The sequence below is a fragment of the Sander lucioperca genome, chromosome 15 (assembly GCF_008315115.2).
Source record: "Sander lucioperca isolate FBNREF2018 chromosome 15, SLUC_FBN_1.2, whole genome shotgun sequence".
Classification (NCBI taxonomy): domain Eukaryota; kingdom Metazoa; phylum Chordata; class Actinopteri; order Perciformes; family Percidae; genus Sander; species Sander lucioperca.
Genome location: NC_050187.1, coordinates 5,811,723 through 5,828,238, shown reverse-complemented (window position 1 = coordinate 5,828,238; position 16,516 = coordinate 5,811,723). Strand labels below are relative to the sequence as shown.

The 16,516-nt window shown below is 40.4% G+C and overlaps 1 protein-coding gene across 4 annotated transcripts in view; it reads right to left on the bottom strand.

Moving 5' to 3' along the window:
* The window catches only part of vps8 (VPS8 subunit of CORVET complex), a 71,333-nt gene that overhangs the window by 2,318 nt on the left and 52,499 nt on the right, over window positions 1-16,516 (bottom strand). For all 4 annotated transcript variants that reach the window (XM_031313789.2, XM_031313790.2, XM_031313791.2 and 1 more), the window contains 10 exons: window positions 12,069-12,125; window positions 11,599-11,681; window positions 10,711-10,795; window positions 10,311-10,409; window positions 9,258-9,347; window positions 6,127-6,173; window positions 5,851-5,995; window positions 3,693-3,782; window positions 831-1,013; window positions 655-736 (listed from right to left, as the gene is read on the bottom strand). In XM_031313789.2, the coding sequence (XP_031169649.1) occupies window positions 655-736; window positions 831-1,013; window positions 3,693-3,782; window positions 5,851-5,995; window positions 6,127-6,173; window positions 9,258-9,347; window positions 10,311-10,409; window positions 10,711-10,795; window positions 11,599-11,681; window positions 12,069-12,125 (961 nt within the window). The remainder of the gene's footprint in view (window positions 1-654; window positions 737-830; window positions 1,014-3,692; window positions 3,783-5,850; window positions 5,996-6,126; window positions 6,174-9,257; window positions 9,348-10,310; window positions 10,410-10,710; window positions 10,796-11,598; window positions 11,682-12,068; window positions 12,126-16,516) is intronic.

The window sequence follows — 16,516 nt, the reverse complement described above, 5'->3', positions numbered from 1 at the left end:
ATGCACAACCATGCTATAATTAGCCAAGCAAGTAGCAACTATAAAACTTCGAATTTACACAAATAGGCAGAATTACCTCGAGAAGAAAGCAGGCAACTTCGGTGTCCCTTTTAAAATCCTTGCTCCTTATGAGCTCTTTCCATCTTGGAAAAAACACTCCAATATTAACTTTGGTCTTGTTGCTTTGCCTGTTGCGTTGTCATTTTAATTCTCTTTTTAACTTCCTTCAAATCTGCCAGCAGTCGCAAGTAATCTTCTCCCCCTCCCTCCCTGGCATTCGTCACAGTCAGTGCCACTGAGGGAAAAGCGCAAAATGCAGAGGTATGTCCCTCTTTGGCTAATGTATTTTAAAGATGGAGGCGCTACATGGCGGCCATCATTCCAGCGACTCGCTCGTATGTATTCTGAATGATTCTGAATGGCAGACGCGTACGAGAATACTTTGATTAGTTGGTGGAAGTAATTACACATGAATGAGCACATATTTGTGAAAGAACAAAGTGTTTTTTGCTAAGAATCAACTCAAAAAATGATACAATGGAGCTTTAATGCAAGCACTGTTAATTTTCATGACACAAAAAACAGTGATGGACTTCTGTCCAGTTTAGGGTCAAATAACTTGGGACATCCTTGCTCACATGTGCGTGTGTTTACCTTCAAATGTGTGTTCAGCATTGAGCCCCTTTACAAGTTTTTGAGAAGCCATCATGGTTTCCAGCAATGGAAACCACAGAACCTGTGAGGAAGTAAAAAGAATGAATGAGGAGACACTGTCAAACCCCCCCCCTCCCCCCCATCACACACTGTACTGTCAGTGTACTGCACTGTACCTCTCTTTGTTGCTGGTATAGGTTGTCAGAGCTTCGATGACACAAGGCAATGATGTCATTCAGTGAATCCGTTACTCTGGTCAGTGTTGATTCACTGTCGCTCTCCTCTTTATTTGGTCTTCCATCTCCTTCAACTCCTCTGTCACCCTCAGCAGTTAGGAGATTTAGTTTTTCCTTCAATGTCTTCAGAGGGAGTATTAAAGTGCTTTAGTGACAATAACAGCTACATTAAACAACAGAGGTGAAAGTAAGTACATGTACTTGCTCTGTTTAAGTACAGTTGTTCTCCACTCCTTTATTAGGACTGTCAATTAATTACATTTTTAATCGCATGAGTGTGCTAGTTAACTGGCGATTAATCGCAAATTAATCAAATTTTTTTTTATCTAATCCAAATGTAATTTAAAAGTGATATTTTTGTAGGTTTGTAATGCTCAAGTGGTATTTGAGACTGGACATACTCGGGTGGTAATTTAGTTCACATCGACAGCACATCGAGAGAACCATCTGGAAAGGATTTGAAACTCAACTTGCCATACAAAAGACCCTTTTCTTTATCCATTTCTGCTCAAGGAGCTTTGTTTCTGCTAGCCATCCATTCCCGTTCATGGATGTATTCTAAGACCTGTAATATATAACATAATAATAAAATATAGACCCACTCCGCGTCTCGTCTTCTGCTGCAGGCAGTCACAGTGCTGCTGCACAGTGGACAGAGTGGGAGAGAGCTGCTGCGCTATATGAAGGAGCTGTGGACTGCATGCATGGGAATGAATTACAATGGAAATATATCAGAATATATATATATATATATATATATATATATATATATATATATATATATATATATATATATATATATATATATATATTAGGGCTGTCAAAATAACGCATTCATTTCGATTAATTAATCGAAGAAAAAAATAACGCGTTAAAAAAAATAACGCAGATTAATCCATTCCATATTGAACTTTGACCCAGAGCCGTTCTAGCCACCATTCGACTGTAAAATGAAGGAGGGAGACGAGAATGTGGTGCCTGGATCATTAATTGGAACATTTACTTATAAAAATCTTCTTCCTGAATAGGGTTGGGTACCAAAGTTATTGTTATAGTTATTACATTATTATCAAATCATTTAATTTTGACCATATGGCCTAGCAATAAACAAGCTGTTCTTTAATGTTGCTGACTGTTGTTTAGTGCCCTTCGTTTTTTTTCTTTTTTTTTTTTTTTACTTTCTTAAAAAGTATCGGTTAAAGCACCAGGCAAAAATTATGTATGCGATTAATTTAGATTAATTAATCACAGAGTATGTAATTAATTAGATACATTTTTTTAATCGATTGACAGCCCTAATATATATATATATATATATAAGTTGCTAAGAGGGTCTGAAAAGTCTAGCGAGAAAGACGCCAGGTTGGCAACACTGCTGCAGGCAGCTTCCTGATTTCCCAAACTATGGAGCAAAATCAAAGAACGTGCATGCGTTAATTGCGCGTTAAAAGAATACGTGGCATTTAAAGATAAAAAAATTGCGTTAACTCGTCATTAACGCATTCATTTGACAGCCCTAATATTTATATATGTGGATATTTAGTGCCAAGAAAAAGAAAGTGAACCCTTTGGAATTACCTACATTTATTCATAATTAATCCATAAAATGTGGTCTAAATATAGACAAAAAAAACCCTATGGTGGCTTGTGGCTCGGAGGTAGAGTGGTCATGGTGTATAGCTGTCCACTGCTCCTATACTTAGTATGGGTTAAAATGTAGTAGTTGTACAGACATACTGGAAAGACATTAAAGAGGAAGTGGACAAAATCTTCAGGATGGATCTCCCTCTGGACCCTTTTTTTACTGGAGAAAACACCTGCTTTCTAAGGACCAATGCTACATGTTACATATTTTGTTAATGATTGCAAGAAAAATGATCACTATTAATTGGATGAAGCCTAGCCCCCCTACAATAGCTCAGTGGATACAAAAGATCAAACAGGTCCATACAATGGAAAATATGACACAGGTATTCTACAGTTGAAAGTACCTTTTTTCATAAGAAGATGGACTCCTGTCATTCTAGGCCTTAATTTAGAATAATAGCTTGAACATAATGTGATGTGCAATGACTTATTTCCCTGCTTCTATGTAGTCAATATATGTGTTGAATGAAGCTCAACCACAAGATGACCCTTTTTATTTATTATCTTTATTTTTTATTTTTCCTTGTTTTGTTGCTTTAACCTCTCCTTGATAGGGTGCTTGAGGGTGTGTGTAGGTTTGTGTTGGTATTGTATTGTTAAAATTGCCGGCAATGTTTAATATGGGCAATAAAGTAAAAAAAATAAATAAAAATGTAGTAGTTAAATTTTAGTACATTGTACTTTGTATGTGACGAATAAAAATTAAGTTTCTATGTTTTTTTATTAAATTATCTTTTTGATGAATTGGCAAACTTGAAATATATGAAATATATCAGTATTAAGAATCCAATGAAAGACATTCCTGAAATATCAATAACATTATCCTGTTTTGTACGGCAAAATGGTCTCAAACTCCGTCTGGCCAATGTGGAGATGTGAGCAACACATGCAGGAAACATGAGGTTGCTCACTGCTGTAAATACGGGTTAACTAGTGTTGTAATTGCGACTTTGAAGAATATCAGACCACATTTTTTAACTAAACGATGCAAAAATGCTGGGAAGTCCAAGGTGTTCACTAAGTATTTCTTGGCACTGTTTATTAGCCACTACTACTTTAGAGCCCTTGTATTGATGTGTCAAATTGGTAAATTATGAATAATTAGTTAATTAATAAACCTAAGGATTGATTACTCTGTAGGCGTTTTATAGCTACCTCTAACAAGACAGCAAAAGCTCCATGAACATCTCCCTTCTTCTCCAGCAGATATGCTGTAGCCTCATTGTGGTGGTACTTCTGTGTTATCTAGAGAGAGAGAGAGAGAGAGAGAGAGAGTGAGAGAGCGAGAGCGAGAGCGAGAGCGAGAGAGAGAGAGAGAGAGAGAGAGAGAGAAAGAGAGAGAGAGAGAGAGAAGCACATGCTTTGAGACTCACAGGTGCAGGTAAGCAGTCCCCATCTGGTAATAAAATAATTACCGTTCGCAGTATGATGCAGTTCCCTAAATAGGTACATTTTCATTATATCATTACATCCTTTAATATACAAATATTTTGATGCTATTGTGACAGTTGTTTTATTTATCTGTTGGCCATTTCATTATGTGATTGAATGTTTACTTCCTAATAGTGTAGCTAGTCTGGATCAACCATAAACAGTTAAAGAAATGGACAAAGTGGCGCCGTTGTTTTCAACGGAGACCAGTGAAGTATATTAGAAGCACTTTTCCGGTGAGGGCTGAGCGTTACTGCACAGCCTCCAACTGAGCTTGACTACGTAGATGTGACATGAGCAACCTGTCTGAAAGTTGTAAGTCTTCTGGAAGCTGTGCCAAGAGAAATCTCAATCATTCCAAATCTTGCAGAGATGGAGAGCGTAGGTATATGTAAGGAGATAACATGGACACGGGCTAATTATTGCTAACTAAAATGCTAGTTAACATTAGTAATTAAACTTAAACAGATAATGTAAGTCGAAACTGCCTACGAGCTTCTCCTGTACTGTACGGTAATTCCTCTACTATGCGACAGTAAGTCGCGTGGTTATGACACAATCGTTAGCCTATTTTTACAAAAACGTCTGCTACGGAGCCATAACGTGAGATACAAGGTAATGGAGCCTTTTATACATTGTCGTCTTTCTTTAGAAATAAACAATGGACAAATAAAGTCTTTAAATGCTTCAGATGTAAAGTTATTCGCTGTCAAAGTGGCGCCAAAATGAAGGGCAGTCAATGGGATGCTAACGGCGGGTGATGGCTTGATAGCAACAAAATGGCTCCATAGGAGCTACGCTTTGTGGACAATCGCTTACCCCCTTGGGATCGAACGGAACTTCATTTCCAGGATAATTGCCTGATATCCGGCGTGATGTCCCTCACCTTTCGCTCTCTGAACTCTTAACATATCATACCTTCTTGTATGTTATTTGTAACGTCACTATAATGTTTAAAAAATTTTCGTATAATTTTCTGAAATTGTTAGTGAGGGTATTCTCTAATATCAGTCAGAGTATCAACATGAAACCTGAGACCTTGGTCTGGTTTCTTCTTCAAGAGCACTTGACTTTAGGACCTGAAGATAACATTAAATATCACATTATATATGATAAGAATGTTAAAACTCCTTTTGACATGGAATGTAAACACATTTCAATCGTGGCCAGAAAAGAGTGCAAATGTAATCCTTTTTTAGTCAGCTATTTTGGGTCACTTTCTATCTGTTCCTGAGAGTCTTTTGACCTTGTCTTTTATCTGCTGGTTCCACAGCCTATCACTGAAGGACCTTTCTGCTGACCGCGTCCCCTGTTCTTTCACAGTAAATTCACAAAGTGAATGAAAGAATGTAAACAGTTACTGTGGAGAATATATTAAGGAACAATACGCATCACTAATACATCCTAGTCTACATCTTTCTTGTTCCACTTCCAGGATTGCTGCACGTGCTGTTGACTGCTCCTCAGATCTCTGCATGGTAAATTGAGACAGCTAGTTAGACTATCTGTCCAATCTGAGTTTTCTCTCGCATGACTATTTTGCAGCGGCGTAGTTTTAGCACAGCCCATGACAATTGTGATTGGTTTAAAGAAATGCCAGTAAACCAGAGCACGTTTTCCTCCCATCCCCGAATGCTATGTGGAGTAGCCAGACTCTCCTTCAGTGCGCTTTGGAGGAGGGTCTGGCAAAGCGAGACTAAATACATCATAGTGTTGCGATGGTGCTATCAACTGAAGAAATATTGAAAATAATTATATCCACAAAAGGGGGGCCCTGCACTAAAAGTTTGGGGGGTACTGGTTTAGTGCGTTTCAGTGCAGGTATTTAACTCTTGTACACAAACACATGCAATGAATATATTTAAAGTATAGTAGATAGTACTTGTATGGCCTCCTCCAGTCTGTAGTGCTGGGAGGTCTGCAGGAAGCTCAGGAGCTGCTGGGGGGCAAAGCGGCACAGTAAGCCCAGCAGAAGCTCATGGAGGTCACGTTCCAGAGGCAGGTTGGTCCCTGAATGATGGCCTTCCCTGAAGAACAGAGCAGACAAGACGTTAAAGGAAGAAAAGGTGGAGACAAAGAGAGAGAAGAGGAGGCAAATTAAGAAGAAATGCAGGAGTGAGGTAGCAGAGTTATCACTAGAGCAGGACGCACACCATACCGTGGCTCCAGGAGGCAGTTGAGGAACTTGAAAAGTAGCTGGTCATCCTAGAAAGAGAGAGAGAGAGAGAGGGAAAGAGAAAGAGACAGAGAGAGAGAGAAAAAGAGAGAGATTGATTCAGTGGAAAACATTAACCCGTGCCCCCCAAGAAGTGCGCTGTACTTTGAATCAAATCCAAAGCAGTGGAACTGTAACTCTCAGACCATCATGTGATACCCTCTGACCTAAAAAGTATTTTTCCAATAAACTTACATGGCAAAAGAGATGTCTATAACCCCTGCAAAATGACTCGTTTCACTATCAAAATGTGATCTATTCACTCCGGTAACATTTGGAAAGTCTAGAAGAGTTATTACTATTAAATAAGGGGAGCACCAAAGGGTGCCGATCATCCAAGTAATTTTTGGCTCTGTGATGGTTTCATGCGCTACTGAGCAACTCTCATAGAAATAAACGGGCTCCGCCTTGAATGCTGTATCCAGGTCTTATTATATGTGGCACTGTGTGTTAACTATTTGTGTGTTAACTATTTGCCCCCTCCTTTAAATTTTGGACTGAGTGAAGCTAAAGTCTAAAAACACAAGGTAACCAGTAGCGCCGAAGTAGAAGTCAGTACGTGATGAACGAGTTTAAGTGTACATGCTACAGCTCCTGACCTGAACTGTGTTTTCATATTTCCTACAGGAAATAAATGTGTTATTCCAAGAGTGAGCGTCCCCTCATTCTTAAAAGTGTAACATATACATCCATGGTCTCACCAGGCTTTCACAGTGTTTTGATGTGACTTTTACAGCCTACATTGGCGGGTGTGCAAATTCTCTTGCAGAGATGTAGTGGTGTGTATAGGCAGGCATTCAGCATATAGCCACTTCTGGGCCTGTGATGTACTGCATACCTACTAGGGGTGGGAATCACCAGAGGCCTCACGATACGATATCATCACGATACTTATGTCACAATACGATATTATTGCGATTTTAAACATATTGCAATATTCTGCGATATATTGCAATTTATTACCTTTTTTCCAACTTCAAATTTTTCCCAATTTCAAATTATGTTCTCAAAAACTTTGTCAACATCTGTTTTATCTAAAAAAGATACATTTCTCTGTTTGTTCATCTCACTTCAATGTTATTGCCGCAAAATTGAATTGTCAAGCAGACAAACTGACCAACACATATACAATAATAGATTTATACTTGGCGTCTTTGTATTGATACAGTATTGCCTAGGAAAATATCGCGATACTATGCTGTATCGATTTTTTCCCCCGTCCCTAATACCTACCAAAAATTAGCAGTGTCTATTTTGCAGAGCAAAAATGAGACAAACATTTGCTACCTAGCATACCCTGCGGTCCCTCCGCCTTACTACCCGCCACTAGGAGACTACTTTGCAGGGAGAAAAGCAGATAGCAGCTCCGTGGACGGACCTTGAGTTAGCAGCTGTAGCAACTCAAATTCAGCCAGCGCAAACCCCATAGCCAGGGGTCACAACAGGCTGGTGGCCAGTGGCAGTGCAGGGGTCTAACCTAACAGGTCTAACCTAATGTCAGCAACAGACAGTTTGTTGATACAATGGGAGTCGGGGCGGTCCGGGATCAGACCCCCGGCTAACTAAAGGTCCGGTCAGCTACCAGCACGAATAGAATTTTATTCTGTGGGAAACATTGGTAACCTGTTCTAATAAATGCTGATAGAATGTTGATTAACTCAACTAAACGATTTGGACTGTATAAAGACCAATTGGGCCAGATCATATAGCATTTAATTTTACATTAAAACAGACACTGACCATTTTGACATTGAACACTAAACCTTTATCAATTTATTAACTGAAGAATTCACTGCTGGAAATTGTTAATGCAATAAAAGATGATTTTCAAGAGATATTAGTAAGGTTGAAACCCACAGCAGGCTTTTTCACAGCAGGATAATGAGTATCAGCCTCTTGCACATTCATTGGAAACCCCCACCAATCATGCACTAAACATCGCTCGTAGTCTGCCCATTTACTGGCTGCATCTAATTGTTTAACAGTGTTGACACATTGAAGAAAATGACACCAGTCACAACACAGGAACACACATAAGATGAGATTGCCTCAGTGCATGCTGGGAGGGTTCCAAACACACCTACCTCATGTAACTGCAATTATAACTATGCAAACGCATTGCATTTCTAAAAAGTTCTTCACAACAAAAGCCTCCTGCCAGTTAACCAGTGGAAAGTAATATGGAACCCTTTGTGGAAGAGTACAAAATGGACGGTTCTAGTTAAAAAAAAAACCTTGCAGCTAGTACAAATATGAAGATGAGACCGACGACAGTCACGATCTTCAGGGGGAAGTATCTCGAGGAGGAAATGATGAGACAGATGTTACATTATTTGGCAACATTACACCTGCAGCACAGCAGGGGTTTAAAGGTATGGTTGATCACACCACTGTTACCTAAACACCAGCTGATTTCATGCTCTTTTGAATAAGCAAGACGGCCTGTCCTCAGTGTTACTGTATAGTCTGTAAAAATGCCAATGGTTTTCATATGGATTACATAGCTTGTGCTTTTTGTATTATTTTAAAATGCACTGCAGTACTGGTAAGTTCAACTCAGTAGAAAACAGTTTGGATTATTAATAAAACAAAAAACAAAAAAGTTAGCTTTCCAAACAGGTCAGCAGGAACACATGGATGAAAGCTGCTCAATGTAAAAGTGTGAAATTCAATGTGCTCATTTTGTGTACACAATGCAGGTAGGGAGAGGCATACAGAACGCAAGACAAGGATTGGATACAAACTACTCAGGTTTTGATACCTTTAAAGCTTGATGCTCTTCCTCAGGCAGCATTCAGCTAATTACATTTCACACTGAAAAGCTTTCTTTCCTTTTTAGTCATAGTTTAAAGAACTCTGTGACATCATCATGATATTAGTTCTAGTAAAAGTAAAAAATGATCTTCTACAGTTTTAGTGCAGAAATTAGTTGTTTGTATTTCTGTAATAGCTTGTAACTGATAGTCCATGCAGGTAGACTTTCAACACAAATATTACCAGATATAAAAAATATATAAATATTATATAAATATTATATAAATATTATAATAACATCTTATTTATTATAGCGTTACCTGAAGCTCAGAGATGATTTGCTGCACCTCTTTAGCATAGTGAAACACCACTAGGTCAGCTGACTTGCTGGGGTCAAGGGTCACAAGCTCCTGTGAAGATATGTTAGAGGGTTTGTATGTCAACACAATTACTTAGAGACATATTGTTAGCTAGAGATGTCTTCCTAATATTTATTGATGCAAATATAAAAAGTAGATCACTGCACAGAAGTTCACAAAACAAATCAAAGCTGACACTGCCAGATCAAGATTGTGAGGCTGTCCATCTAGACTGGCAACCCTCATGTCTCCCTGTCTGCTGGGAGTAAAGGTTTTGCTCTTTAAAAGATGCTGATGTGTGCAGCGGGGGCGGAATTGCATTCGCTTTACTGCACCGTTGTGACGAAAAGGGAGCTGAGCCGTTTCTACCCTCACCTATGGTCACGAAAGCTGGGTCATGACCAAAAGAACTAGATCACGGGTACAAGCAGCCGAAATGGGTTTTCTCAAGAGGGTGGCTGGCGTCTCTCTTAGAGATAGGGTGAGAAGCTCAGACATCCCTGAGGAACTCGGAGTAGAGCCACTGCTCCTTTGTGTCAATACAAGCCAGCAGAGCCGTCGCCTACCTAGGGAGGGTCTCCCAGGAACATCTGGCTGGGAGGAGGCCTCGATATATGTCCACACTGGCCTGGGAACACCTCGGGATCCTCCAGTCAGAGCTAGTTAATGTGGTTCGGGATAGTTTGGGGTCTTCTGCTGGAGCTGCTGCCCCCGCAACCCGACCCCAGATAAGCAGACAAAGATGGATGGATGGATGGATAAAAAAAAAAAAAAAAAACGTACTGTCTTATTAACCCCTAGTAGTTTCTAGGTTCAGGAATCTAATCTGGATCCCTTCTGGATCCTGAACATGCTTGACTACAAATCTCATCTACGCTGGAGTACCTTGGGATCCCCCAGGAAGTGCTGGAAGACATGGACCCCCTTTCTACCTTGCTTAGCCAGATACCACCATGACCTGCCTAGAATTTAAGGGATAATCGTATTTATGTGTCTGTCTGAGTATGTTCTGACCTGTATGTGTTGCAGTCCTTTGTCCTTGACTATCTGTTTCTCCTCAGGGCTGTAGCCAGGCATGGCCATCAGATTGTGGATGTAGTTGAAGATTTCCCCCTGACACACACACGCATTTTGAGTGCTTTATATTAATTCACAAATCACATTACAATAGTAAACAGGACTTAAACAATAACAAAGGTCTTCTACATTCTTCGACAATCAAAAATAAAGAAAACACAGCCAGACTATCTGTTACACCTGAGATAGAATACAATGTCACCAGCTGTCTAGCCCTTTTTATGGTTAGCCTGCCAATCATAACCCACTAACAAAAATAATGTAAATGCTCACAATCAAATGTACCACATATCAACCAAATACATGTATAGTTTGATGAATCTGAAATGTATGTTACCTTTCTGAGGGGGTCTCTCAGGTAGCAGTCAATGATCCTGTCATACAGATGTTTCTTCTCATAAAGAAATTCACAGATTTGGTAGCTGGAGGACCAGACAGGGATACACAATGATATGTAATTGAGGCCACATAACATTAAAATAAGAATAAGACTAAAAATAGTAACTTATATAAATTATTATTATGACTTAAATCCATTGTTCTCTCTGAGGTTTTCACAGGTAGTTGAGCTAACAAAAGTTTTAAAATTTCTAGATGACATTTTTTAAATGCAGCCTCATGACACTGAGCACCAACTTACTGATACTTTAAATAAGATTGTCTCACGAAATATTGCATTGGGACGTCGTAGCTGCACTAATCAATATTTAAATTAACCAATGCTCAAAGGACTATGTGTAATGTGAAGGTGTCTCCTATAGTGACAAACCCACAGAAAATAATTAATAACTCAGCACTTCCCAAATTTATGGTTTGGTTCAGTCCCAGTGTTCTCATAAACTCAACTCTGTTAGCAACATCAACAGACAGCTGTTTTCAGCGAGACAGCTCAGACCTACTGAACGCTGCCTGCCCAGCATCACACAGGCGACACACACAGTTAGAGAGCAGCTGGTAATGAAAGTGGAACATATAGAGGCTAAAGAGCCACATATTTCTCTCAGGAGTTCTTTTCGCTTTAGTGAAGCACCGTCAGGGGAATATGTGAACTACATTTAGCAAAACCTGGACCAAGGATATAAGCTCATAACCCAAAAAAGTTACAAAATATAGAACTTTTTAAAAAACTGCATGGAAAATATGAAAAGGTACAAGATGCTAAAATTACTTGATATGATTTTTTGATGCAAATGTCTTTGGTTTCAGTCTTTGGTCAGCTACTCACAATTTAGCGTTCTCTGCCAAAGCCAACAGCCTTTCTTCATTAAACTGGACCACACCGCCGACCTGCAGCAGCTCCAGCAGAACCTACAAACCAGTCACAATAAAGACCAGTCACATGACATGATGACATCATCTAGCAAATCTCAGACTTGTGTCAGCGTTTTTATACATACATGATTTGATAACATTTTCTATTTAAACCAGGATGGCAATGCAGCAATAAGAGGCACTAGATGGCAGAAGGGTACTTTGTAACAACAGTTTGAGTTTCTCAAAATTATTGAAGTGCAATTTAATGCACTATTAGTTTAACAAGGTGCACATGATTGCACCATGAAGTGTATATATTGTATAATTGAGAGAGAGAGAGAGAGAGAGAGAGAGAGAGAGAGAGAGAGAGAGAGAGAGAGAGAGAGAGAGAGAGAGAGAGAGAGAGTAAGTAAGGAACTGTTAAGTGTTTTCTTCACCAACCTGCTGCCTCTCAGTATGTCGGGAGTCATCGTCTGGGCAACACAGGAACTCCAGAACCTGGAAAGACAGGTTTTTTATTTTTATTTTCCTGTGTGCGGGACATCTATGGGCAAAGCCCACGTGGGTGTTTAACCACCAGCCAATAATAGCGTGCAGGGTGTGCTGCCCGTTGTCATTCCCAACAGCTTATTTGCTCGTCAGCACCTCATATCGACGCAAAAGTCAGGATGAAGCTCTGTATTCACTACGTAAACATTGCATAAACAATGTGGCACCTTCCCGCGAAGGCGTGGTTGTGTTTATTTGTGCTTTAGAACATAATCGCTGCGAAACAGTATCAGAAGAGCCTTCTGTTCCTCTCATTACTGCTTTTGTATGGTGCATTTAGATTTCCACCGACATTTTGAGTGTCGGTCTTAGCTCGTAGGAGGGTTGCAGTTATTGTTTTTTTATCTTGAGAGGCAAGATGAGTTTGGTATCCTGGTGACCGCCTCACGCTGCAGCGGGAGAGAAGGGGCAATAGAGGTGTGCCAATGGCAATCCAGCAGCGTATTGTTGTGTTGGCACCATCTTGTCTGCCATAGACGATTTGCTGCCATTCTAGCAGGTGTGTGTATGTCCACCAGATCCATATCCGGAGCGTCTCATGTGCAGCTCTTGTCTTGATAGTATATTTTAGTTGCTGTATTAATTTCTGGATTATCACTGACTAACTGTCAGTGGGGATGTGATCAGCTATGACTGTCACAGCCTCTAAAAGGCCCACATCTTCAATAGTTGTGTGGACAGTGGAACAGTGGAGTGGAGAGAAACAGGAAGATGACACACAACAGCAGCAGCCTCCAGCAGGATTTTAACCGGCGATGGTTACAGGGTGTGTATCTTGAACCACTAAGCAACCAGGACAACACTGTTTTTTGAAAACAATGGACACTAAACATTGACAGAGTTCTTTTGACTATCACTGACTTCAATGGAGTACTCTTCTAATTACAAGTAAAACTTATCAGTATGAATTATTGTGCTGGAATGTGTATGAAAAAGAGCATTTTATGCCTTTACCATGAAGTCGACAGAAGAGACACAACAGTATCTCATCTTGCCTCTCAACAAAAGTTCCCAAACGGGACTCGAACCTCGGACCTTTATGTTTGGTGCCTTAACCTCTAGACCAGGGGTTTTCAAACTTTTTGTGTGTGTGGACCACTATTTGTAATCACGAATTTTCGCGGACCACCTCATAATACACATAATAAAATATGTATACACACAGTCCTACCTGAATTAATCTGCACCTGTTAATAGGCCTACTAGCACTAAAACTATAACTGGTCATCGCATCAGTACAACCGGCTTGTTAAAAGAAAGTTTACTGCACACAACGGCTGCCACAAATTTAATTTATTTATTTAATCAAGCGCCCAAGGGCATAATCAGAATCATTTTGAACAACAGGCTTATTTCCATAGCAATGGAGTATTACATCTATACAGTAATAAGAACACAGGATATTGTAAAAATTTCAACATTTACACATTTAATGAAAACACAGTATAGGCCTACTTGGTTAAACATTTTAAAAAAGTTGTCAAAAGGAAAAGCCATTGGAGTCTATTTGCCAGCCTTATATGAACCTAATATCCCCCTCTGTCCCGCTCCACATCTTTCCCTTCCTCTTTTTGTCGTAATATAGGCCTATATGAAGGCCTATATTAGACAAACAAACAAATAAATAAATGGTCACCTAATGAGATGGATGATGTTGCTTTGCAGACGTTAATTTCTGGATGTCAGGTTCCAGTGATGACAGCCTCAATCTGAGATCTGGTTCAATATTAAGTCTGTTCCGATACTTTGTCTTCAACATGACCAGGGATGAAAATCCTGATTCACAGAGATAAGTGGTTGGAAAAGGCACAATCCACTTCAGGGCTTTGTCGGACAGCTCGGGGTATTCTGTGGCAACTTTCAGCCAAAAAGCAGGCAGGTATCTCTCAGAAAAGTCATTTTTTAAAGCACTGTCACAGGACAGTTCGGCCAGGCTGTCTTGCTCTCTGGAGGTGAGGTTTGTCAGGGTGTAGTCATCCAGGGTGGCAAACGGATTTCTTATCCAGTTCACTGTTGTGTCGGGAGTTGGGAAATAAATCCGTAGCTGAGTTTTCAGCAGGTGCAGGTGCTGTCTGACATCATCTTGCACAGCACCTGAAAGGTGCATGTCGCTGTCTAAAAAATCAGAAAGATTTGGAAATGAGTCATAGTTTGCCTCCTCAACGCGCCTGGCCCACATCCCCATCTTCTTGATTACTGCTTCAACTTTGTCTTGTGTATGAAAAAGAGTAACAGACTTCCCCTGTAGGCTCCTATTTAGTCCATTCAAGTGCTCAAAAATGTGAGACAGATATGCCAACTTGGCAAGCCAGTCTGCATCATTGAATCGGCCAGAAAGGTCGAACTTGGTGTCAAGTAGAAACAGCCTCACCTCATCTCGCAACTCGTAAAGCCGTGCAAGCACCTTCCCTCTTGACAGCCACCGGACCTTGGTATGGAGCAGCAATTGTCGGTGCTCCCTGCCCATCTCGTCGCATAAAACTGAAAACAGTCTTGAATTCAGTGGGCGGGCCTTGATGAAATTGACAGTTTTTACTGCTTCATCCAGAACAGTTTTCAGATCAGGAGGCATTCTTTTGGCTGCGAGAGCCTCTCTGTGGATGCTGCAGTGTATGGATTTCGCTTGCGGAGCTACTGCTTGCACACGTTTAACAAGGCCGCTGTGTTGGCCTACCATGGCTGCTGCCCCGTCCATGGTTATTCCCACGCATCGTGACCAATCAATCCCATGTTCTGTGATGAAACCGTTCAACATGTCAAAAAGTGCCTCTGCGGTTGTGCGCAAAGGTTTGCAAAAGAGAAAGTCCTCCTCTATTTCTCCGTTGTATTCATACCTTACGTAGGTGAGCAGGTTGGCAAGGTTCGCTATGTCAGTGGATTCGTCCAGCTGAAGAGCAAAAAATCGACTGGCTTTGATCTGCGATATCAGCTGGTCTTTCACATTGCTGGCCATCTCCTCGATTCTGCGCTGCACAGTGTTGTCTGATAATGGAATCAAGTCCATTTGCTTTCATGCTTTGTCACACAGCATGACACCCACAGTCTCTTTAATTGCTGGCAGCACCACCTCCTCGCCGAGTGTATGTGGCATCCCTTTTTTCGCTATGATTCGGGACACCAGGTACGAGACTTCCACTGCTTTAGCAGTAGCACCACCTGTAGATGTCGATTCCATTACTTTCTTGCTTGTGCTGTATTCATGGAGCTTGCTTTTGTATAACTCGACTGGCTTGGACTTAAATTCCCCATGCTTGGTTTCCAGATGCCGGCGAAGATTTGACGGTTTCATGCTCTCGTTAGCCAGTGCCTCGTAGCAACAAACGCAAACGGGCAATGGCTCATCTTCGGGGCCAGTGTAGCTGAATCCTAATGTTAAGTAGCTTTCATAGTATTTTCTTTTCACTCTCCTTTTCTTTGTTTCTTTATGAGGAATCTGGCTCGTTGATGCCTCCGACTCATTCTCAATTTCTTCATTATTGGTAACCTCTGCTTCTTTTCTCTTCAGAGAACCTGTTGCCATCCACCGATCCATGTTGTGGTTCTAACGGCAATGGACTTGAACGTTGACTGTGTTTTACTGTAGAGGACTGTGACTCAACAGCGGGATGTAACAATCTGCAGCTGCCGAGCTGCAGTCGGAAAAACAACACAGACGGTGCGTTCAATGAAACTGGTAAACTACAGCTTCGTGGTGCATTTGAAGTTATTGTAAATGTCCTTGGTGGTTGTTTTTGTCGTTCAACAGCAATTTACTAGTGAAATAAGTTATTGTTATACATTATTATTAAATCATTTAATTTTGACCATATGGCCTTAGCAATAAACAAGCCGTTCTTTAATGTCACCAACTGTTGTTTAGTACCCTTTGTTTTCTTTTCTTTTTTTACTTTCTAAAAAAGTATCGGTTCAGGCACCGTTAATTATGTATGCGATTCATTTTGATTAATTAATCACAGAGTCTGTAATTAATTAGATTAATTTTTTTAATCGATTGACAGCCCTAATCAATATACATATTCTTAATTTCCTGGTAAAATGAAGGTAAAAAACTATTATTACATGGCTTGGTTGAATTCTAAGGCATTCTGCGGTCTGTTATTTTCTTGATAACAGACAGTTGCTAAGCATAACACACCGTTGCCATGCATAGCAGTGTTGCCATGGACACAGTTCTGTTTACTCAGTCTGGGGAACAGCTATATGAATCAGCTGAAAGAAGTCCAGATAATTTATCAGCTGTGGCTTCACGTTGGGGTCCTGGGGTCCGTTTCAGGAAGGAGGTTTAACAAACTCTGAGTCTAACCCTGATGTCTGAGTTGATTTACCCTCTGAGTTAAACT